Here is a 23,165-nt window from a genome sequence, read left to right as displayed (position 1 = left end):
AAAAATGTGAGTTTTTCAGAGACTCATAATATTTCAACTTTTTCTATGCAGTGGATACAAAGGTGCTAATAATTACTTGTTTTTCAAAACAAGTAATAAAAAAATGGCTGAAAATTAAGATCTTGGGGGATTTTGAGGCTTCTGTTTGGAATAGAGAGAAAGTAAAGATATCAGTTGTACATATGTATATTTTTATTCTTATTTTTTATTTCTATATTTTAATTTTTTTCTATCCTAATGCCCTTCTGCTGCTGTAATGTTGAAATTTCCCCAGTGTGGGATGAACAAAGTCAATCTTATCTTATCATTTCTCTAACTGAAAAAGGCTGTCTTCTTTGGATGTTGGTGAATATATATGATAGATAGATAGATAAAAATATGGATAATAGATAGATGGATAGATAGATAGATAGTTAGATAGACATATAGATAATAGATATAAAGCTGGATAGATAGATGGATAGATGGATACATAGATAGATAGATAGATAGATAGATAGATAGATAGATAGATAGATAGATAGATAGATAGATAGATAGTTATATAGACAAATAGATATATAGCTGGATAGATAGATGGATAGATGGATAGATAGATGGATAGATAGATAGTTAGATATATAGACAAATAGATATATAGCTGGATAGATAGATGGATAGATGGATAGATAGATAGATATATGGACAAATAGATATGTAGCTGGATAGATAGATAGATAGATAGATAGATAGATGGATAGATAGATGGATAGATGGATAGATAGATGGATAGATAGATGGATAGATGGATAGATAGATGGATAGATAGATGGATAGATAGATGGATAGATAGATAGGTGTGTGCCTGAGTATATGTGCGCGCGCGTGGAGGAGGAGGTCAGAGAGGGGGTGCAGCACGGCAGTGATGGATAGAGTCATAGGGACCTGAATAGCATGTACTAGCTTGTGGTACCAGCACCCCGTTGATGTGACTGGTGGCTCCTGAACGTTGGTTAACGTCTGTGTTATTGTCTCCTGCCCGCAGCGTCATGTCCTCACCCTCCGTGTGCGGCTCGCAGACAGACGCGGGCTGTTGTCTGCACCAGCGGCGGAGGTTCGCCGCAGCATCAGCAGCAGCAGCAGCAGCAGCATCAGCAGCAGCATGCCTCCGCAGGCAGCCCGCCGCCTCCCGCTGACGGCCAGAACACGGAGGAGAGGAACGTGAGGTAAGGCCCGCGGCCGCTGTCTGTGGTGTGTGGGGAGACTGACGGCTCCAGCAGCCTGGAGGGGAGGCTGCGTGCTCTCCTGTTCACCGAGCGAGGAGAGAGAAGCGATGTGATGCAAGGACATGGCACTGTGGTTAGCTCCTGCCATGGTGTGCTAATATGTAGCCGTCACTGATGGATGGATAGATATTTGGTGGTGGAATCTGTTTTGGAGTGTGTGTGTGTGTGTGTGTTTGAGGAGCATGTTGTTATTATTATTATGGAATGTGTGAACATTTTGACTGGTCCTCTCTTTTTCCAAAGGCTTGTTTCTGGGTTAAATACGGATTGGGTTATTGTTAAGGTTTGTGCAAGGTTTAGAATGGAGTTTGGATGAGGGTTAGGGTTAGAATGAGGTTCAGGTAAGGGCTAGAATTAGGTTTGGGGTTAGATTTAGGATTAGAATGAGGTTTGGGATTAGAGTGAGGTTTGGTTGAGTATTAGGGTTAGATTGAGGTTTGGGATTAGAGTGAGGTTTGGGTGAGGGTTAGTGTTAGATTGAGGTTTGGGATTAGAGTGAGGTTTGGGTGAGGGTTAGTGTTAGATTGAGGTTTGGGATTAGAGTGAGGTTTGGGTGAGGGTTAGTGTTAGAATGAGGTTTTGGATTAGAGTGAGGTCTGGGTGGATGTTAGGGTTAGAATTAGGATTGGTGAGTGGTTTTGAATGGCCACAATGGTAATGGTACAAGCAGGGGAGTGACTGCATTTGTCTGCTGTTATTTCATCCAAATGTATTTAAAGTAAGCTAATCTGTTATTGGGCAATTCTGTAAATTTATGTTTAAATTTGAAGTCTTGGCACACCCTCATTTTGCGAGACATCTTCAATGAGGTAGCACTCAGAAGCTGTTATGTTTTTGGGCAATTTGCACATGTGCTTAGTCACTACAGATCAGATTCCTTTTTTCTGTTTTCTAAGAATAAAACGAAAACAGCAGTCTTAATATTATTTCCTTAGCTCCTCATGTCTGTTTGTGTTTGTCCCCCTGTCTGACAGAGAGCGCTGTGGCTCACCGATCCATCTGCTTAGCCATCATGCAGTGTTCGTGGAAATCCATGGTCCTGCTAGCATTAGCTTCCATAGCTATCCAGTACACTGCCATCCGCACCTTCTCCACCAAGCCCTTAAGCCTACTGTGCTCTGTGGGTCTGGCATCCACTGGCCAAGCAGTCAACTGCAGCCTCAAAGATCTGACACTGGAGGGCTCGGACCGAGGGTGTGATGAGATCCTCTCCAACACCCCATCTTCCCCTACCTTCTCTCTCCCCACATATGATGCCAACAAGAGAACCCACATCCTCATCCTGGCGACCACACGGAGCGGATCCTCCTTTGTGGGTCAGCTGTTCAACCAGCATCCAGAGGTTAGAATGTAATATACATTTATCATCAACAATAAAAAATACAATCATACACTCATTCAAAGATGCTTAACTTGAACATGCTTTTCTATTACTTTATGACGACTTCAGGTTTAAGCAATCAATTTATTGATTGCACAAGCAATGGGGTTGGTCACTAAAATTGTATTGATTGCACCTAGAAAATCTCATTCTGCACTTAGGACTATTACATATTATTATCTTTGAATTTTTGTATATACATCCCAGGTCTTCTACCTGTTTGAACCCCTGTTCCACGTCCAGTCGGCCCTGCTTCCTCGGCTGGTGCAGAGTCGTAGCCTGGCTGAGAGGAGGGTAATGATGGGTGCAGCCAGAGACCTGTTGAGGTCCCTGTACCACTGTCATCTCATCAGTTTGGAGAATTACATCCGACCTCATCCTGCCAACCACTCCACTGACAAGCTGTTCCGCAGAGGAGCTAGTAAGGGACATGCATCTTTGCCACTCCATTTACACCTGGCATTACAATATGTCTCGATTGTATTTAGATATTATTGTATCCTGATTACACTTAAAGGAAGATGGTAGCCATCTTTGACACTGTTGTATTGTGCTTCACTATCCATCGTCAATGTGTCGTTGCTGCATCTATACCTGTACTTTCACTTTATCTGATTATAATCCAATCATTCAAAACTTATTTTAATTGCAGGTTTAAATATTAAACAAAAATATTATTTCTCTGTGCACTTTGTCACCTTGTCCTGCTTCTATTCACATGTTGATATTTGAGCTACAGTAATATTTGATTGTTGCTGGGGTTTACATTTTTTCTATTTGTTGTTACAGTGGGTTGTATTGTTCGGTTCTGTCTTTAGGCCGGTCTCTGTGCTCCCCTCCTGTATGTGAGGTTCCTCTGGGCCCAGATGAGCAGAGCCTGGTTCTGACTGATGAGGGGGAGTGTGGAAAGAGATGTGGGCCGCTCAACGTGTCACTGGCTGCTGATGCCTGCAGAGGGAAGCGCCACATTGCCATCAAGACGGTGCGCATTCCCCAAATCAGTGACCTTAGAGCACTGATTGAGGACCCGAGACTCAACCTGAAGGTAGAGAAATTGTAGTATTATTACTTTGTAATACAACATTTATGTCAATATTACAGTTTTTGTCCATTCACGTTACAGCTGGAGTCTTGGACTTTATAGAGAGGAGTAGTTACAGGTTCGGACCTAGGTTTTTAAGCCACAGTTCTGTTCATACCTCAGTTTTTTTTTGTTTTTGACATTTCACCAGCGACTTGTTATAATATTATCAGAAGCGGGTGCAGGGCTGCTACAATGATTTCAGATAGCAGAGCTGTAATATCTTCGGCTGCTCTGTGCGTAGCGACACCAAGTATGACGTGATTATGTCGGTTGCCAGATTAGTGGATTTAAAAGGTCTCTCACCTCATTCCTGCTTGCTATATTATTGCTCATCAAGTTATCTGTTCAAGGCCAAAAAGACCCTCAGGCCTCCGGTGCTCCCAATGTGCAGTCCACCACTGCCTGTGGTAACGCTGGCTTTCCACTGTAAATGTGGCCTGCAGTAATTCAGCCCTGGAAAGTAAAGACCTGCTGCTGGACTCAGTCCACAGAACCCTGACGCTGTACCAACGCTGCTGCAAAGAGCTGTTGACCTGTTTATTCAAAGTTTAGTGAAGCGGGACTCAGTATGCAGAGCCTGAACAGACATGTGGCAATCAGCTTATTATTTCTGTGTGAATGTATTGCCTGGCACTACTGAGTCTGGAGATGCATTTAACAACTCTTCACTAGTTGACAACATAGTGGACTGGATGAGGGAAGGTTAGATAACCAATCATTGCAACTCTAAATTGGTATGGATTGAACATGTGGTGACAACAACTGCAGCCTCTGAGAGATACTCCGAGCCCATGAACATAGACACGTGGACATGAAATGTGCCTGACACAGGCTCACAGAGCAGGGGTGGTGTTGGGCCAGTAGCCTTTGCTACTCTCACTCTGATGTGACAGACAGAATGATGTAATGAGTGCGGCTGCATTGGCCTGACTAACTGAGCATTAAAGAAGGGGCTGTTTGTTAAGTAGACACAGCTCATAAGCCTTTGACAACAACATTTCAAATTCAACAATGTCATCATCAACCCAACATACAACATCTGTATCAGCTAATATCAATAAATGAAGGCCAACAAACTTAACCAGGTGAAGGCAGGAAGATAGGCCAGCAACTGGCTTCAAACAACTGGTTTATGCTCAAAAAGTAAAATCTAACGGGCTGGCTGTGGCTGAGGGGGTAAAGCGGTCATCCTCTAACCAGAAGGTCAGCGGTTCAATCCAATCCAAAGTTGCAAGATACTAAACCTCAAATTTCCCCTCATGGAAAAAATGTGCTGCCCATAGATGCATGTGAATGGCAAAAAAGCACTATATAAATACAGACCATATACCATTTAATGATTTGTATATTTCATTCGTTAAGCCTGCTTATGTTGAGTTATCCTGTGGGCTGTGTGGTGGCCACATGTGCCAGTTGCCTCTGCACTAAAGTACACTTCTGTCATGAAATAAAAGACAATTGAAGTTTGTAAACGGATGCTCCAACATAAGTGGAAATTCTAAGATCTACAATAACATTACACCTCTACTCAGTGTCATGATCTAAAGCTCTAGAGCAGCCAGTAAATAGAATTTGTAGTAAGACTGTTTTCTCAACTGGAATGTCCTTCACTGAAACCTTAATAATACTTGTCACTGTAGTACACTGCTGCTATTTCCTCTGCCACTACCGTCACTATTAGTAACACACTGTTTGTGGTGGGAGTTCACTCAAACCTTCATTCACATGCTGTTACATGGAGACATTGATCTGTACTGTGACTGACATCGTAACCACGGTGTTTTCCTGGTAAATATGTTTCATTATCCTTCATCATTGTCATCATCATCAGGTGGTCCAGCTTGTGCGAGATCCACGAGGTATCCTGGCATCTCGTGTCGAGACCTTTCGAGATACTTACCGGTTGTGGCGTCTGTGGAGAGCGACTGGACGCCGACCCCACAACCTGGACCTGGGACAGATTAACACAGTGTGTGAGGACTTTCTCAGGTCTGTGTCCATGGGCCTGGCAAAACCCGCCTGGCTCAGAGGGAGGTACATGCTGCTCAGGTGAGAAGGACAGGAATAACGTATGAATTCTTAATCCGATCTTTTGTTTTGTTTTTATTTAAACAGCCATCTCGTAAAAAAAAAAAAAAAAAAATTAACTATGATCTTCAAAATTGATATTAAATATTTGGATTAACTCTCAAATTTTTTTATGCTTGTGGTTGATTCATCATGACAGAATTTGATATGTACTTGTGAAAGGGGGCCCCAGCTATTGTTGGAGCAAATGTAGATAATTTCATGACGTCGATTAGAAGATTATTTATAAGAGAGTTGACTCAATTGATCTCGATTCTCAACTTTAAAGGAACACACAGGCAAAAACTGGATCCATATAAAGGCAATAATGGTGTCAGATACAATGCTCAGGCAGGGTGGTTGACAATGCTAACAGATGCTCTTGTCTATGAACAACATCCACCCAGTCATCAATTGCAGGATGAGAATAATTGGACTTAACCTGCTTAATTTATTGCTGATATGCTGTTGACTTTCATAGCTGGAACCCATTTGGAAGTATAAGCAGCAAAAAGCAGTAGTGGCTAAGAGCAGTGAATTCACAGCTGACTTTTAGTTTTCTTAAAAGGCAGGCATTTATGATCTGTTGTCAATCTTTGTTTTCTTGTTCTTTTAAACGTAACAAAACTAACAAGTTGCCACTCCAGGAAAAGAAAACAGAATCAGCCCCAAGTTATAACTTCTATTATGACATTTTATATATTTTTAGGTCAGAACAAGATATTTTCACATACAACATGTTATTCGTATTATAACAACATACAAACATATTAATACAAATCCTTTTTAACATGAAACTTGTGTATGAATGCAGAGAATGGATAAATCAATGACTATGGCTCATTTACTCATTCTGATTAAATTCCATTTCATTTTTGGGCAGAGACATGTTGTATATCATTGTGATAAACAGGATCCGACCTGGTGGAGGTATTGTCATTTCTCACCCAGTAGCTGGAGGGGAACATTTTATTCCTGAATGATTATTTAAAAAAATAAGTTAAAATCATCACCTTAAACTATTACATCATAGATTTCAATAACCAAACACACTGAAACCATGTTGCCCCAGCTGACACCATTTCCACAAGAGTCTCCTAACATTCAATTAAATATAATTTGTATAGCGCCAAATCATAATATTCGTTATCGGGAGGAACTTTATATAGAAGGTCAAGACCTTACAAATTATAGAGAAACCCAACAGTTCCCACAATGAGCAAGCGACTGTTGAGAGGACAAACTTCCCCAATAACTGGAAGAACCAGAACCAGCAGAACCAGACTCAATGTGGGCTGAAATAGATGGGTGGAAAAGAGGGGAGACAAAAGGGAGAGGGGGGGGGGGGGGGGGGGGGGGAAGTCCTTCACCTGATCGGATGAAGGACTCAAACTTTAGTTCAACTCACAGTAACGATATGAAAGACCTAACTAACCCATGAAAATCATCATTGGAGCTTGGAAGTGCAATTTGGCATTTGCAATATTCTCTAACTACAGTGTATTTAGATATTCACTTTTATATTTGTTGTAAAGTTATTCCTTTTCACTTAAAATGGTACTGAAAATAAACTTAATTTACATTTTCTATAAATACTAATTTCCTCTGTATGTGGAAACAATGATGAAACGTTAGACACTGCTCTGAATCCTGTGTGAATGTTAAGTTGTTTTTTTGTTTAATCATAATAACATTTTGGCTGCCTTCACCATGCATTTACAGTTGCCTAAACCCTGTGAGTCTTATTTATGGTCATAGGTATTGACAAACAACTGAATGATCCTTCCTCTCTACCTCCCCCTGGGTCAGGTATGAAGACATTGCCAGGTTTCCTGTACAGAAGACCAGAGAGCTCTACAGTTTCCTTGGTCTGGTTCTGGACCAGAGTGTGGAGGACTGGATCATCAACAATACTCGGGGTAGCAGTGATCTGTCGTCCCGGCATAAGTTCACCACAGTTCGGGACTCTGCTGCTAATGCAGAGAACTGGAGAGTGAAGCTATCCTTCGACATGGTAGTTTACACCCAGACGGTGTGTCAACCACTTCTGGAGATCCTTGGATACAAGAACGTCTTCCACCCAAGAGAACTGAAGAACTTCTCTCACTCGTTGGTGGAGGACAGGATGTTCCTCCCATTTTTCTAAACAGCTGATGACGGACATACAGTACATCCACTGAGTGTCCAAGAAACCATCAAAGCAAGACAGTACTGAAGTTAATGGAGCTGAGATGATGTGGCCCAAACTGTTTGGCTGATCTGAATATCCTCACTATGTCTGGTGGAGGATGAGAATAAGGCACATCCTTTCCACTGGTATCAGTGTTACTTGGGGATCTGGGCCGCTCTGTCAACCTTTACTTTGTATTTATTTACCCTCTGAGCAATCAACTACCTCAGTTCCTGCCATTTTCCCCTTGAAGAACCATTTGACATATTCAAGCCATTTCATGGTAAATCAAATGTTACAGCTAATCATGTTTAAACTTCTGTATGTAGATTAACTGATGAGCCAAAACATTAGGACCACTGATAGAGGAAGCAGGTAATGTTGATTATCTTGGAACAATGACGGACACAAGGTAAAGAAAATATTCGACGGTAGGTGAACAATTGGTTGTCGTAGTCAACATGTTGGATGTGGAAGAAATGTGCAGGTGACCTGAGCAACTTTGATGAGATGCCAGATCATCTTGGCAAGACCGCCTGATCGGATGTTCTCCCGGGCTTGTGGGGTGCGCCAGGTCAGCCGTGGTGACAGTGATCTGAGGAAGACGGAGGGACAAACCCGCCCATCAACGGTGTGTGAAGTCAGCAAAGGCTGCCCTGTCTGGTCTGGATCGACAGTCCCAGAATGTTTCAGTGAAGGTTGTGGAAGAGATGTGTTGCTAAACAGGTACCCATGCTGGTCATAAAATAATTGTCTAATAATTGTCTCCTTAAAGGGATAGTTCACAGAAAAATTAAAATTCAGTCATTATCTATTCACCACTCTGCCGATGGTGGGCTGGGTGAAGTGTATGAGTCCACAAAACACTTCTGGAGTTTAAGGGGTAAACTTTTTTACAGCAGAATCCAATCCAATTGAAGTGAATGGTGAGTCCTTCTTCAGACGTAATAAAATAACAGAAAAACCATAACATGCCTCCATACTGCTCGTGCGGAGTCACCCAAGTGTCCGCAAGCCCCGACATTCATATCCAGATGGTGTGTCCGAGGGTCTGTGAACGCACCTCGTAGGAAGATGTCAGTGGACATTTAGGCTTAGAAGAAGGTGTAAACGATGCTGTTTGGAGTCGGAGATGAATGTCGGGGCTTGGATGACACCACAGCAGTATGGAGGCATGTTATGCTTTTTATGCATTGCGGTAAGTAGCATTGCGGTAAGTAGATAATCAGTGAATTTAAATGTTTCAATGAAAAAGGGTGGGTTCTACATTGATCATGCTTTACCATTGACAGATATGTATGACTGTGTGTTGGTGCCACTGTGACAGAACACCATTTTCTCAGTTTGTTATTATAGCAAGGAGAAAAAACCTAATGAAAAATAGTTTTCATGATATTTTCATGCTATGCCATTTTATTCATTATTTTCTCATTAAAGGGTATTGTTATTACAAGCAAGGTTTATACATATTACTAATTTTCCCTTTATTATACAATATGAGATTCATTAAAACAAGATTTATTTTTAGCTGCATAGAGAAAACGTTGTGATGCATCTAATTAAGGGGTTAAAAACCTTTTTCCTGTCAAGAGGCAATTTCAGTTTTTATAACCTTATAGACTTAGAAGACCATACTAAATTATTTAGCACACATCACACTTACCTCACAATGTGATGCCTCTCTTTGGCCACATGTCTAATTTCAGATGAGGATGATGATGTTGATGATATTAGCAACTATCTAGCAGTCAGTTTTTAAAAGAACCGCTCGCAGCAGCAGGTTGTTCCAAACTGAGAATCAAACGTCTTCAGAATGGGACATACAGTTTATAGAATTGGACCAGAGGGAGGTTGTTACTCAACTGTTTTGCAGTTCAACAATTTAATGTTGAAGATCATCAGGGCGCATCACATCACATCAGGGTGCGACTGCTCAGGAACAGAGGGTCGTCCACTAACTATAGAAGGTCAATGGTTTGATCCCCGGCACCTCCAGTTCTCATTCTAAAGTGCTGAATAATGCAGCGTGAATGTCCTGTAACAGTCCATTCACCATCAGCTGGTTTCACATTTAACAGCTTGAGCAAATATTTTCATTTCAATAAATCGTCTCTTCCATCAAACTGTGGTTTCATGACAGGCCAGAGAGAAAAACCCCAAATATTATGTAGTGTCACTATATTGTACCACATCAGTTATCAGGCTCGTTCCAGCAGCCCCACAACAACAACAAACAAAGCTCCTTTGGAAATGATCCTTATTAATGAGAGATCTATTAGCCACTCACCACAGAACGTGTCTAACATTGTTTCTGCCAGAACTGGGTATTGTGAGAGCTGCATGTTGGGCACCTGTCACAGCTTGGCTTGTAAAGGCCTTGTCAATAGCAAGAATCCAGCAGGACTAGTTTGTGGGTAGGGTCAACAAATTCCACCAAAGAGTGTTTTCAGTCTTTATCCAAGTGATTGAATTGCATTTGGTTTTTGCAACGCATCCAAAAGTCACATGTTTCCAGCTCTAAGGATTGTCAAGCATCACTGTGCATGTGTAAACTTGACACACTAGCTTGTCTTGACGGGCACCATCATGGTTTTAAGTAATGACAGGTGACAAAATTTGCATTTACTTCACTCTGATCATGACCTGAAAGGCTTGCAGCCTGAAGGTACCACCATGAAGGAGATTTTAGTTCAATGCTTTATGGAAATGTTTCTTTTATCACATGAGGAATCATCTATTTTTGTCATGAGAGTTTTTCGTGTGTATTAACTCATCAGCTATAGACTAAACATACCCAGGACATCTTTCCGAGATCCAGCTGAATTTATGTCAAGTTTCAGAAGATTTTTAATTCTGAGAAAATGAAACTTAAAGTTGGCTCCTTTTTCATTATGGTTAATCCTAACCCTAATTTATTAAAGGTTCAGTGTGTAGAATTCAGTGACATCTACTGGTGAAGTTGCATGTTTCAGCTGAACACCCCTCACCTCACCCTCCACTTCCAAACAGGTAAGAGAACCTGTGGTAGCCTTCAGTTGTCATAGAAACTCAAAAGGTGTTTGGTTTGTTCAGTCTAGACTACTGTAAAAAACATGGCAGCCTCTGTAGAGAGGACCCACTCCCGATGTTGATGTTAAAGTATTTATATAAAGGGCCCATTCTAAAGAAAACAACAATTTGTACCATTTAGATGATCACACACTATTCACTACATCACTAGGATTATTTTATGTTAAATTTCTGCCAATAGATCTTTTTCACCTAAATCTTAAACACTGAACCTTTAAATATTATTGCATTTTTAATCTTTGAAAGGTAACACAGATATTTCACTTCACTCTTGTTCATGGTGACCCCAACTGTCATGTATGTATGTATGTTAGTGATTTTACTCGAATAGAATGTTGTGGAAAGATGGCTAACTTTTGATTATGTAAATTATATTTACCTTCACATCAACAAAACTAAGACAGACATGGTGAGAGACTTTCCCAGGAAGTCGGCCCAGACTACACCAGTGAAAACCCAGGGCATGGGGATTGAGATAGTGTGGGATTACAGATACCTGGGTGTACAACAACAAAGTGGGCTGGTCCACCAGCACAGACGTCTACAACACCCAGAGTGTAAAATAAATGTTGCATTGTTTTTTTCCACGTCACAACTAATTAGAATTATGTGCACTATTTTTCACAAAATGTCCCCCCTAAGAGTAGATGGCATCCAATGCTAAACAGTGTAGTATTGGGCTTTGCAATATCAATAAAATGGGATTGACATTACTTGAAAGAAAAAACTGCTGTTTTTATTTTACAGATTACAGTCTTATTACATCTACAAAAATAATTCTATAATACATAAAATTGCTTGGTCTGAAAAGTCTCAGGGTTACAAACTATCAGAAAGGGGAAGGGAGGGAGTCAGGCTAAAAGTAAAAGAGAGGACAGCTGATTGTAAAATACTGTTTTTAGGCATGCAGCAAATGTCAAAGGATTTTTACTCACTTATAAAAATGTAGCTTTACAGTAAAAGTGCAATTATAAAATTCAAACAAACGCCAACACAGTTTGGTCTTCATCCTTAATTCTGCATGTTTTATGTCTTCTTCAAAACTCCCAAAAATACAGCTGTGATATTCTGTGAGCTCATGAAACTTTTGAGGCTCTTGTGTAAGCAAACACCCAGAAGACACAGAGCCGCATCACCACCTCACTGAAGTGTTGCTTCTAGCCAGCTGACCAAGAGAAGGTCAATATTCCCTTGTCTCTCAGTAATGGAAGCAGTGCTTCAGTTTGTTGTCTGTATTCTGGAAGGTAGATACAGGGAAATAGTAATGTCCAAGAAGGACAAACACATTTCAAACCTAAACAAATATGAATTATTCATTTACAACTGAAATGCTTTTCCTCTACATTAAGAATCATTGTACAAGTTTCTGTTTTGTAATTTCACTGGAACCACTATGTTTTTGTTTAAATTCTCAGTTACACAACTGGAATGAATGAATTGTTGCTGTATGAAATAAGCACTGACTCTATTTTCCTGCTAACTAATCAAAGCTCCAGAAAATCACAAACACATTAATGAAGTGTTATTGCTCAGGTCCACAAAGTCCACAGACATTTACATTTCAAACGTACATATTGCATTGACATTATGAACTGTGATATTGCTGTTTTGTCAGTCAAATGATCAGTTTTGACATTTCCACATTACAACTGTAATGTGGAAAGCGACAAACTGGTTAGCCTGTGAATGAACACAGTAAAACCAAACATTTTCAGCAGTAGCATGCTTTTTTCAGATTCAGTATAGCATACTCTATCATACAACTCACTTGAAGCCAGTTTCATTACATTTGCAAGCTGATATTTCAGTGTTCACTTTCTGTAGATACATTTCATTTCACTTAAACTGCAAAGGTTGTATCAAATGTGATTGAAACATTTGTGATCTCTCTGTAAGAATAAAGAAACAGAATGTTGTGAAATTGGCTCCAGTCAGCAAAGACACAGGTAAAGAAATAGGCTGTAAAAACAAACACCACATTGAGGAAATAAATGATGTCAATACTAAATATGAACATAAAAGCACTTTCAACCAAAACATATAGTTTAAGTAAGAAAATGATCTTCAACAGACAATGGCTGATGAAAATAAGGTACATGTAATGTTCTGCAATGGAAAGTGACACAGAATTCCTTCATTTTCTGGTTTGTCTGTATTGGTCGCTGATATTGCACCAAGTGGGAAACTGCTGTCTGCATGTTACACTGCAAACGGTGAAAACAAGTGGCCAAACAGTAAGCTACTCTGAAAGTGAGTTTTTTATTTTGTATTAAATAATGTAAGTGTATGCTTTTATATTTAGCCTATGTTATGCTTTATATGTTTTTACCAGGTAATTCATATTTTCTTCAGCATTTATTTGTGGAGGGGTGGGGCATGAACCAAGGAAGAACACTACAGTTTGGAGTGGATCCAGACATAAACATTGAATGAATTCATTTTGTTGGTCTATGAATTACTTCTGATAGAGTCTCACTTTACTTGATGGTATTTTGTCATAACTAAGTGTCTGCTGTTGGACACTTTCAAACCATATTAGATAGTGTTGCTCTAATCTGTTTTCAGTTCGTTGATGTAACGACACAACTCAACAGTTTCCAGCATGTAACATTATTCTTCACTCTATTTTACTTATCTTCAAAGCCAGAACTGTGATAAGATGTCATGGTATGCCCTCTGAGTAGAGCTACTTCTTCAAAGCACACTGGATGCTACAATGACTTGTTTCAGGGAGTGGCAAGATGGGGCAAGAGGGCCTTTTGGGCGTTGTGGACCTTGCTGCAGAAGACAGCACTTTCTGACAACTATAAATAAACAGCTGTTGATGTTAATGCTAGCAATTACAAACATCCCAAATCACCTTCTGGGCTTTACAGACAGTCTTTTCAAAGCAAATGATGCATGACATTCACATACATGTCAGTTGGATATACTGCAGCTAATTTTGCATAAAACCTCTGTTTGCATTCATGTCGTGTTGACCCATACAGTTTTAACTGTACTGCTGATCTACACATGAACAAGGAGAGGGGGGTGCTTGTCTTAGTTTAGTAATCATCAGGATACAGGGTTGTACAAGTTACTGATGTCTAAGATGAAATTGAATTAGAGACACATTTGCTTATAATCTGATTCTTAAAATGTACTGTAGTAATACTATGAGGAATTAAAATGACATTTAAATGGTTTGAGCTCATTAATGATTACGTTCTGCACAATTAAGCCACCTAACATTGGTAGAAATACTCTTGAATGTCCATCCCCACAAACCCTAATGTTTATCCCTACCATGCTGTAATGCCCAAGTCTGGCTCCACAACTCTGAATCACAATCCCAGGTCTTTAATTGGTCCAGATTCAAAGCTCTGGTGTTGCAGATAACCTGTGTAGGAACTATGAGAAAGAGCTTTAATGGACGGCCACATGGAGGTGCTAAATACTACTTGTTTGTTTCTGGTCCTATGATATGGCTGAAGGCTGTGTTCACACTAACATAAGCACTGCATCAAAACACAGAGCCTCAATCATTTCAATGACACCACTGTGTTGGCACATTAGCTTATCTCATAATGTGGACAGTATTCAATTCTACCGCAAAGGACTCAGTCATTGCAAGCATACTTTCCAGTAAAGGACTGTTTTCATAAACTAACAAAAAACTACAGGCTCCTCTAAATAAGTCTCATTTTCCCTTGTGGAACAAATCTGCCATGTTCCTGTTCTCTTCTACATGAGAACACATGATGATGTTATTACCTCGGCCAAGGTGTTTATGTTTCGCCCCTGTCTGATTGTTTTTTGTGAGATTGGCTGTAGTTTTTTTGTGTTTGTCTGTTCTTAGCAGGATAAAACCAAAACTACGACTTCCATGAAACTTGGTAGAAGTAGGGACTTCGGCCAAGAAAATATCTAATACATTTTGGCATTAACACAGACTAAGAGGCAGATTTTTGTCTTCACTTTCTGTAACATTGTGAGACTGCGGTATAGACTCTACTGAGTGTCACTCTAGTTGCTCCAATATTATTCACCCAACAAACTGTCACTGATGAACAATGTATTGTAAAAAGACATATGCTAACCGGATGCTGGCAAGTCAAAATACATTTCTAAAGGGAACATAAACAGAATTCATCAGATTCAACAAAGAGCTTTTTAAAAAATAAATATATAAATAACTACTAGTGCAGACACAGATACAAATTGAAAATATAAGTGAAGCATTGAAGGATTTTGTACATTTGTTAGGATTTAGACTCAAGTTGATTTTATTAAATCATTAAAGTGTAGTTATGATGAGGTTATACCTGTGTCTAATTCTCACCTGATATAATTATATCTGTCTCTGGTGGTTTCAATCACAAGTGGACGGCTCTATATTAATCAGTTCACATCTGACATTAGAATGTGTCTCCTGCGATCAGATCTCCCTTCACCGCTCTATATTTAAATAAACACTTAACACTTAATTCACGAAGACCAAATTATGTTTCAATCAGCCTGTCTGACGATGAAAAGAAGATCTGTTGTCAGTGTGTTTATATTTGTGAGAGAAGGAGAAAAGCGACGAGCAAGGAGGTGCGGGGCAAACCAGTGTGCAATGAAATGAGCTTTCACTCATTTGAGATAGAAAATCATTTCAACAATGAGAAGTGGGGCATTGTAAAACTCAACTGGGTCAAATGATGCCAGCTGAGGAGGCTGTCTTTCAAGTACATACTGCTAAAACAATGTGGCCACCTTCCAATGAGGTCTGAGTGATCAATTTAAAATGCGTCCTCAGTGAGTGTTGGGCGTTTTGACACGTACTCAGATATGTCCACTTGGATTGTCAGAGGGTTAGGGGAGGGGAGGGATTTTAACACCAGTCCTGAACAGGGTCATTAGGTCTGATTAATGAATGAAGCTAACACTCTTCCACCTGTTTTGTCAAAATGTTTGTGCTCTAGGTTGAGCACAGTGTATATGTGTTCTGACCATGCAACAGCAAGTAAAAGTAGAACTGAGCTGTACTCTTTATTCTCCATAGAACTATATGAAGTTTTAACAAAATGTTTACCTTTGAACTCAAGTACGTGGATCCTACTGAGTTGAGGGAAAATGTTACATGTGTCGATGTCATGCATTTCGGGACATTTACATGAACCTTTCCCTACCCTCCAGTGTCGAACACTTGTTTCACGTATGAATGCACAGCTTAACTATGTAACTTTATTATTTGTAACTGTTATTGTCATCCTACCTATGGCTAACGTGTCGTCTGCCTGTTGTCAGGGGTGTCTGTTGTTTGTTTTGGTATTTGTTGAAGTTGTATCATTGTATTAATGTTTTGTGATGTTATACACTTTGTGCTACTTTGTTTTTGATGTTTTTGTCTTTGTCATTCGGATTTATCACCCAAGTAGCACTCGTGGCAACATCTGGCCAAAGAAGGTACAGGTTATCCAAACATTGCAGTTAAAACCACATTTGAAAATGTGTCAACTGGCAAATACTTGTATATTTACACTATTGTGGATTAATGAGTATTGTCCTTTGAATAAATAAATGAAATGAGAACTGAATTATGACATGAAGATCCATTCAAAGCTTCCGAGGTATTTTGTTTGCACACACACACACACACACACACACACACACATACACACACACACACACACAAACAAACACACACACACAAAACCCATCACACATCAGTCAGCTTTGTCCTTCTTCCTCGGTGTGACTTTACTTGCAACCGCAGATCCCACTGCTCCAACACCTCCTGTCACCATGGAGACACTTCCTTTAACCAGTCCTACACTGGCTGCCGGCACACTGGTCACAGCTGTCTTGGTGATCTCAAAACTTTTGGTTCCTACCCATGCAACACCCCCCAGGGTCGCACCAACAACGTTTCGAGTCATGCTGAACAGGCCGCCGCCCACTCTCCACATGACTCCTCCCTCTGGCCTGGGGTGGTCCTTATCTGCGTCTGAGACAGACAAAAAAAAAAAAAGAGACAGAGATGAGCTAGATATACAGGGTTTTTCCTGCGGCAGCCTCAGCCTCCCGACAAAATTCGAGTATATTTTTTCACTGAAAACATTACAGTGGAAACCAGATATAGTGATCAGCCATTTATATGACCCCTGCCTGCTCACAAAGGCAAAGTAAACTTAAATAGAAATATCTTGTGCCAGGACCGCATGGAATTTCTCTTTTTCGTCTGACTGCAAAATTACATTTGCACTGCTCAAAAAAAATAGTCATGTGAGATGGTGAGAGGAGATCGATGATAAAAATCTTTTCACTGTTTTCAATGTTTTCTTTCTGTGCCCAGTTCTCTGCGATGATCCTAGCTCTTAGAAAACATAAATCACTGTCACAGTAAAAGAGATTCATCACAATAATCTGCTCGAGTATCTGCAGGGTTGAGCTTACACTGTGAAAATGCTCTTACGATAAAACTGGGATAAAAAAAGTTCCCGGTTGTCATGCAAGAAACAGGAAATCCTGCCAGAGCCCAGTGCACATAAATGGATTTTCATAAAAGATTGACCCAATCCTAAAAGGAACCTGAGGTCAATCAGAGCACACAGACACAACATACTGTATGTTAGACCTCATCCAGAGTGCAGTGGACCTGGACTGAGCGAGACCAGCAACACTGTCAGCAGCATGACGCTGAATCACTCCACAAAAAGAGGAGCAATAAAGATCATTCGTCCTGTACTTAGCAGCTCACATTTTTCATCTTCCTCAGAAAACATGTTCATCAGTCAGTGACAGTGATGAAAACAACGCCTCATGTGTTTACAGCTGATATTGATTGAATTGGATTCATTGATATTAGACATTTTGACACACAACTCCACCTGAGATCAGCTATACTATGGGAGGGGGGAAACTGGAATTTGCAGCCAGTAGGACTGTTGCCGGACTGGACTGGAACCTGTGAGTGTGACTGGACACGTGAGGTGGTTCCTCACCATGTGTCTGTTCCTCTTTGGGATTTGGGAGATCTTCCTCCTGCTCTCTGTCCTCACAGCTGTGATGGTTGTTGGATTCAACAGAAGGCGAGCAGCTCTCCTCATCTACCTCCTGCTGTGAAGTCAGCCCCTGAAAGACAGCATGAACTGTTGGTATTACAGAGCAAACAGCTCTACAGAGAGAGGAACACCAAAGCAGATGAATATAAATACACATGAATACTATTGTTAAAATAAACTAAACTAAACTTCACTGTGCTTAAAGGTCCAGTATGTAAGATTTAGGTGAAAGGGATTTTTGGCAGAAATTGAATATAAAATAATCCTAGTGATGTTTTCACTGGTGTTTCATCTAAATTGTATGAATTGTTGTTTTCTTTATATCTAAATACTTTATATTTACAGGGAGGGGGGTCCTCTCTGTGGAGGCCACCATGTTTTTTACTGTCGTCCAAACTGCACAAACTAAAACCTTTTGAGTTTTTATGACAACTGAAGTTCACCACAGGTTCTCTCTCATGATGGGAAGGGGAGGGGGAGATGAGGAGTATTCAGCTGCAACATGAAACTTCACCTCTAGATGTCACTAAATTCTACACACTGAACCTTGAAGTAGATTTTTCTGTTATCTGTACTTTACTCCAGTCACATCCCTAAATTTAAACACAAATATCTGTAGCCTACTTTGTGCTCCTTTTATTTTTTAAACAGACTTTTTACTTTTGTTTCAGTGCATTTGAGAGGAATTATCAGTTTTTCTTTTTTTTTTGCATCATAGAGCTGAGCATTGCCCTCCCAGCATCCACACAGATTTCAACCCAAACGAACGATGATGAACAAGATGATTATGTTGCTATGTTGCTGCTTTCAGACATACATCTAACTGCTGAGATTCTCCAAAGTTTCTCTGGAGTATGTGTATGTGTAAATGCAAATGTAAATGCAAATGTCAGAGACTCCTGAGAGGTCCCCAACACGCAGATGCAAAAATGAAAAAAAGAAAACAACTATACAGATGACTGACGAAGATGTCGAGAGTTTGCGGAGATAAGAGCCAACGCCAGTGTCGATGTGCTGTATATAAAATCACTGCAGCGGTATTAATATGTTATGTCCTGCCTCTGCCTGCTGTACCTTCCCTCACCGGAATCCTGCAGAGCATTTGTTGCTGTTGTGAACATGTCTTGAGCAGAGAATCTCCCACTGTGCGGTGCATGTGTTAGAGGCAAACGTCTGGGAAAGTTCTGACCCAATTCTCCGGAGTTCCTCCGCAGGTCTGAAAGGGGCTCGTCAGTGCATATCAGGCAGATATATAACATGGTGTAAAAGACGGATCAGGATGAAACCGACGAGAGAAGGGGACTCAACCACTAAGAGGAGCAGGGCATATGTTCATGAGAAGGAGTAACAACATGGAAGAGAGAGAAGAAACAGCAACATAGCTGACGTCCACAAAGTCAACAGAGAAACAAAACAGTTCCCGTCCTTGGTCTAATTAAATGAAGAATAATTCATTACAGCCTGGAGAATTTTTCATGGTCATACATCAGATCTTGCTTGCATCTGTTTTGATCATATATTTTTTTGATTTGCAGTAAGAGTGGTCTAAGTTGAATCGTCTTTGAACTTCATCAATATGATGTGATGTTTACTTGAGTGAAGAGGTTGAATCAGGGCTCATAGGGAGTTTTTCCTCTCCACAGTCGCCTGTGCTTGCTCATTGTGGGAACTGTTGGGTTTCTCTACGTTAATATTGTTTTAAGGTCTTGACCTTTAAATGTAAAGTGCCTTGAGATAATGTAACTTATGAATTGGCGCGTTATAAATAAAATTGAATTGAATTGAATACTTTTACTTGAGTCATTTTTTAACATTAGTCTCTGTGTGTACAGAATGTGTGTAGCTTTGCCACCTTTGCTGTTGGCTGACAATGGTTAGCAATTATCAGCAGTAGCAGTAGCCTGCTAGATGAAGTGCATTAGCACAAATGGCAGCTACTAGATGGGAGGTGGAACAGCTGTTCCTCTGGTGTGTTCAGTACAACCTGGAGCTGAACAAGCTCAAAACTGTGGAGATGATAGTGGACTTCAGGAGGAGCCCTCCAACACTGCCCCCCCCTTACCAAACTCAACAGCACTGTGTCTGTTGTGGAGACCTTCAGATTTCTGGGATCCACAATCTCCCAGGACCTAAAGTGGGCCTCCAACATCGACACCATCACCAAAAAGGCCCAGCAGAGGATGTACTTCCTGTGCCAGCTCAGGAACTTCAACCTGCCTCAGGAGCTGCTGATCCAGTTCTACAGAGCCAGCATCCAGTCTGTTCTCTGCACACCCATCACTGTCTGGTTTGGATCGGCCACCAAACAGGAAAGGAACAGACTACAACCGACAGCCAGGTCTGCGGAAAACATCATTGGTGCCAGCCTGCCCTCCATCCAGGACTTGTACATTTCCAGAGTCAGGAAACAGGCAAGAAACATCACTGCAGGCCCATCACACCCTGGGCACAACCAGTTCCAACACCTCCCCTCTGGTAGGCGCTACAGAGCACTGAGGGCCAAAACTACCAGACACAAGAACAGCTTCTTTCCTCTGTCACTCTGATGAACACTGAATCAGTCATTCAGCATCAGGTACAAACCATATATATATTCATTCAAATCTGTCCATAATATTTTACTGCACTACTTAATAACAATAATTATAATATAATATACTCCTTTATAGTGCTTTATCATAATACTTCATCATATTACTTCATAATTGATACTACTTTCAAGTCCACTTGTGCAGTCGGTGCTCTTGTAGAGTTGTGGCTGCAAGGACACGAATTGGAGCTTAGACGCACACGTACAGTCCTCGTGATGATAAAATGTACCTTACATAGACCCTTGTGCGAACCCTTGTGTATACCACTGATACATTTTTAGAAAGTGGAGATTATTTTTATAATTAGATCATTTGTCTAATGAACCGTATGATGTCACACACACACACACACACACACACACACGCATTCAGACACAGAGAGAGGGAGAGAGAGTACAAACAATAATGACTCGATGAATAAACAGTTGACAAAGACACGGAGGTGTGTTGTGACTGGAGCTGCGCGTTGACCCGACGCACTGGTACTGAGCCATCGGTGGCTCTCCAGCCGCAGCTGTGGCCTGGAGCTCCAGCTGCGGCTGACCCGCAACCAGGCGCCGTCTCCTACCTGCATCCCGTCACCGTGGCTGCTGCTGTCCACAGACGTGTCTCCGCCGTGAGCCTCGGACGATCCCCGTTCTGTTGTTGAGCTGTCAACCTCAGAGCGGAAGTGACGTCGTGTTGTTTACTGAGCGCTGGCCGCTGTAATGACGGCCCACGGCCACACAGCGCCACTAGTGAGTTCCATCCGGTGGCTACTTGGTTACATTGTTACAAATGTCACTGTGCAGAATATTAGATATAATATATTAGAGGCTTCGGTGATGACTGTGAATGAGAAGCGTCATCAAGCTGCTCAGGAACCTGTTCAATAAAAGAACAGCCATCTGCTTTTATTCTGAAAGTTCACGGTTTAAGAATTCAGATTCTGTCCACCATGTCAGCAGACTATACATTCTTTACTGTAGTAGAAGTACAGATATTTGTGTTCAAAATTACTCAAGTAAGAGTATGCGTAGTGATTCAATGCGTTTACTCAAGTAAACGTATGAAAGTACAGGCTGTGAAATGTACTTGAAGTATAAAAGTAAAAGGTTCCCCTCTGAGGGCTGTCTGTGAGCAAGCAAAATACAACTCATGTCACATTGCTAAAAGACTATTTCACCTAAACCACTTTTACTTTCAAATATATTACGAACAAATGTAAAAGCGAGAAAATCTTTTTTTGAGCATCCAAAACTGTCCAGGATGAAATGTGAAGAATGTATTGAATACATTATTCTTCATTTAAATAAGACCAATGACGGGAAATGTTTCTCTACCTCGTTGTTGACTTCTCTTTCTTCCATGTTGTTACTCCTTGTCATGAACATATGCGCTGCTCCCCTTTTCCGTGGTTGAGCCCTCCTCTCTTGGATGTTTCATCCTGATGTGTCTCATCTTGGCTCTTTTACTTTTTAATTATTTAAAAGGGACAGTGTACATTAACTAATATGAGCACAATGGTTCATATGAAATCCCAGGCAGGTTGATTTTAAAAAGTGAACACAAACAACGTACACTAACCCTATTTATTTTATTTATCAATTTTTAAACAAAACAACAAACACGCTGAGACAAAATCCACAATATACAACAGTTAGTAAAAATGTCATTACAAATCATCTTGGCTGTGTTATTGTCTCATCCATTCAGGCTGAAATCTTTGTAGATGTTGGGAAGGCAATTATGCAAATTTAAAACAGATGAAGGTGCCGGCTAATATTGTTTGTAGTGTTAAGTTTGTTGCTAGGGTCACATACGGGGATCTGAGTCACGTGGTGGTGGGACGTCAGCAGGTAGTAGTAAAATCAGCTGTTCCTCACCGGGTGAATGAACTGGGTGAGGAGGGAAGTCCTACTTTGCTGACCGCATGATATCAACCAAAGAACTAAATGTGATGTTTATTGGACAGTGGGAACATTTCACTGCTTATTTTCTAGCTGAAATAAATATACACAAACCAGCAATCTTTTGGATCGAAGTTTTATTGAACAGCCAGCGCGTCCGGCAGGTAAAGTTTTTCCCCTGCTTAGCCTCTTGGCGACTATACTGTTTGATAGTCGCTCTACAACAGATAATTCCCCTCAAATGCATGAAAACAAAAGTAATGAGCCTGTTATGAAATGTAAGGAGTAAAAATCACAGATATTTGTTTTAAAATGTATAGCGTAGAAGTAAAAATGTGTCTTAAAGGTACATTGTGTAGAATTTAGTGATATCTAGTGGTGAAGTTACATGTTGCAGCTGAACACCCCTCACCTCACCCTCTCCTTCCAAACATGAAAAAGAACCTGTGGTAGCTTTAATTGTCATAAAAACTCAAAAGGTGTTTAGTTTGTCCAGTCTGGACTAATGTAAAAAACATGGTGGCCTCTGTAGAGAGGGTCCCCTCCATGTAAATATAAAGTATTTGAATATAAAGGGCCTTTTCTGGGGTAAAGAAAACTACAATTCATACAATTTAG

The 23,165-nt window shown here is 40.6% G+C and overlaps 2 protein-coding genes across 2 annotated transcripts; one reads left to right on the top strand and one right to left on the bottom strand.

Annotated features, from left to right (window-relative positions):
- The first annotated feature begins 872 nt into the window (after positions 1-872).
- LOC109624249 (carbohydrate sulfotransferase 1-like) lies at positions 873-15,032 on the top strand. Its single transcript, XM_020078798.2, has 6 exons — positions 873-1,205; positions 2,240-2,607; positions 2,854-3,067; positions 3,465-3,691; positions 5,562-5,779; positions 7,607-15,032. Exons 2-6 carry the CDS (start codon positions 2,278-2,280, stop codon positions 7,941-7,943), a joined length of 1,326 nt encoding a protein of 441 aa, XP_019934357.2. The 5' UTR covers positions 873-1,205; positions 2,240-2,277; the 3' UTR covers positions 7,944-15,032.
- Positions 11,751-21,377, bottom strand: LOC109623787 (transmembrane protein 263-A). The gene is made up of 3 exons (XM_020078264.2): positions 21,227-21,377; positions 18,008-18,137; positions 11,751-17,010 (listed from the first exon to the last, which is right to left on the bottom strand). Exons 1-3 carry the CDS (start codon positions 21,230-21,232, stop codon positions 16,730-16,732), a joined length of 417 nt encoding a protein of 138 aa, XP_019933823.1. The 5' UTR covers positions 21,233-21,377; the 3' UTR covers positions 11,751-16,729.
- Positions 21,378-23,165: the final 1,788 nt, after the last annotated feature.

The sequence above is a fragment of the Paralichthys olivaceus genome, chromosome 7 (genome assembly GCF_024713975.1).
Source record: "Paralichthys olivaceus isolate ysfri-2021 chromosome 7, ASM2471397v2, whole genome shotgun sequence".
Classification (NCBI taxonomy): Eukaryota; Metazoa; Chordata; class Actinopteri; order Pleuronectiformes; family Paralichthyidae; genus Paralichthys; species Paralichthys olivaceus.
Note: the sequence above shows the minus strand (reverse complement) of the source record. Positions and strands in the feature narration are given on the sequence as shown.

Bases quoted from the DNA above. Each gene is read 5' to 3' on its own strand.
- LOC109624249 (XM_020078798.2), top strand. From the start codon at position 2,278: ATGCAGTGTTCGTGGAAATCCATGGTCCTGCTAGCATTAGCTTCCATA. The intron at 2,608-2,853 runs GTTAGAATGTAA...TATACATCCCAG, and splicing joins TGTTCAACCAGCATCCAGAG to GTCTTCTACCTGTTTGAACC. The intron at 3,068-3,464 runs GTAAGGGACATG...TTCTGTCTTTAG, and splicing joins GCTGTTCCGCAGAGGAGCTA to GCCGGTCTCTGTGCTCCCCT.
- LOC109623787 (XM_020078264.2), bottom strand. The intron at 17,011-18,007 runs GTGAGGAACCAC...TGTCTGTCTCAG, and splicing joins CAAAGAGGAACAGACACATG to ACGCAGATAAGGACCACCCC.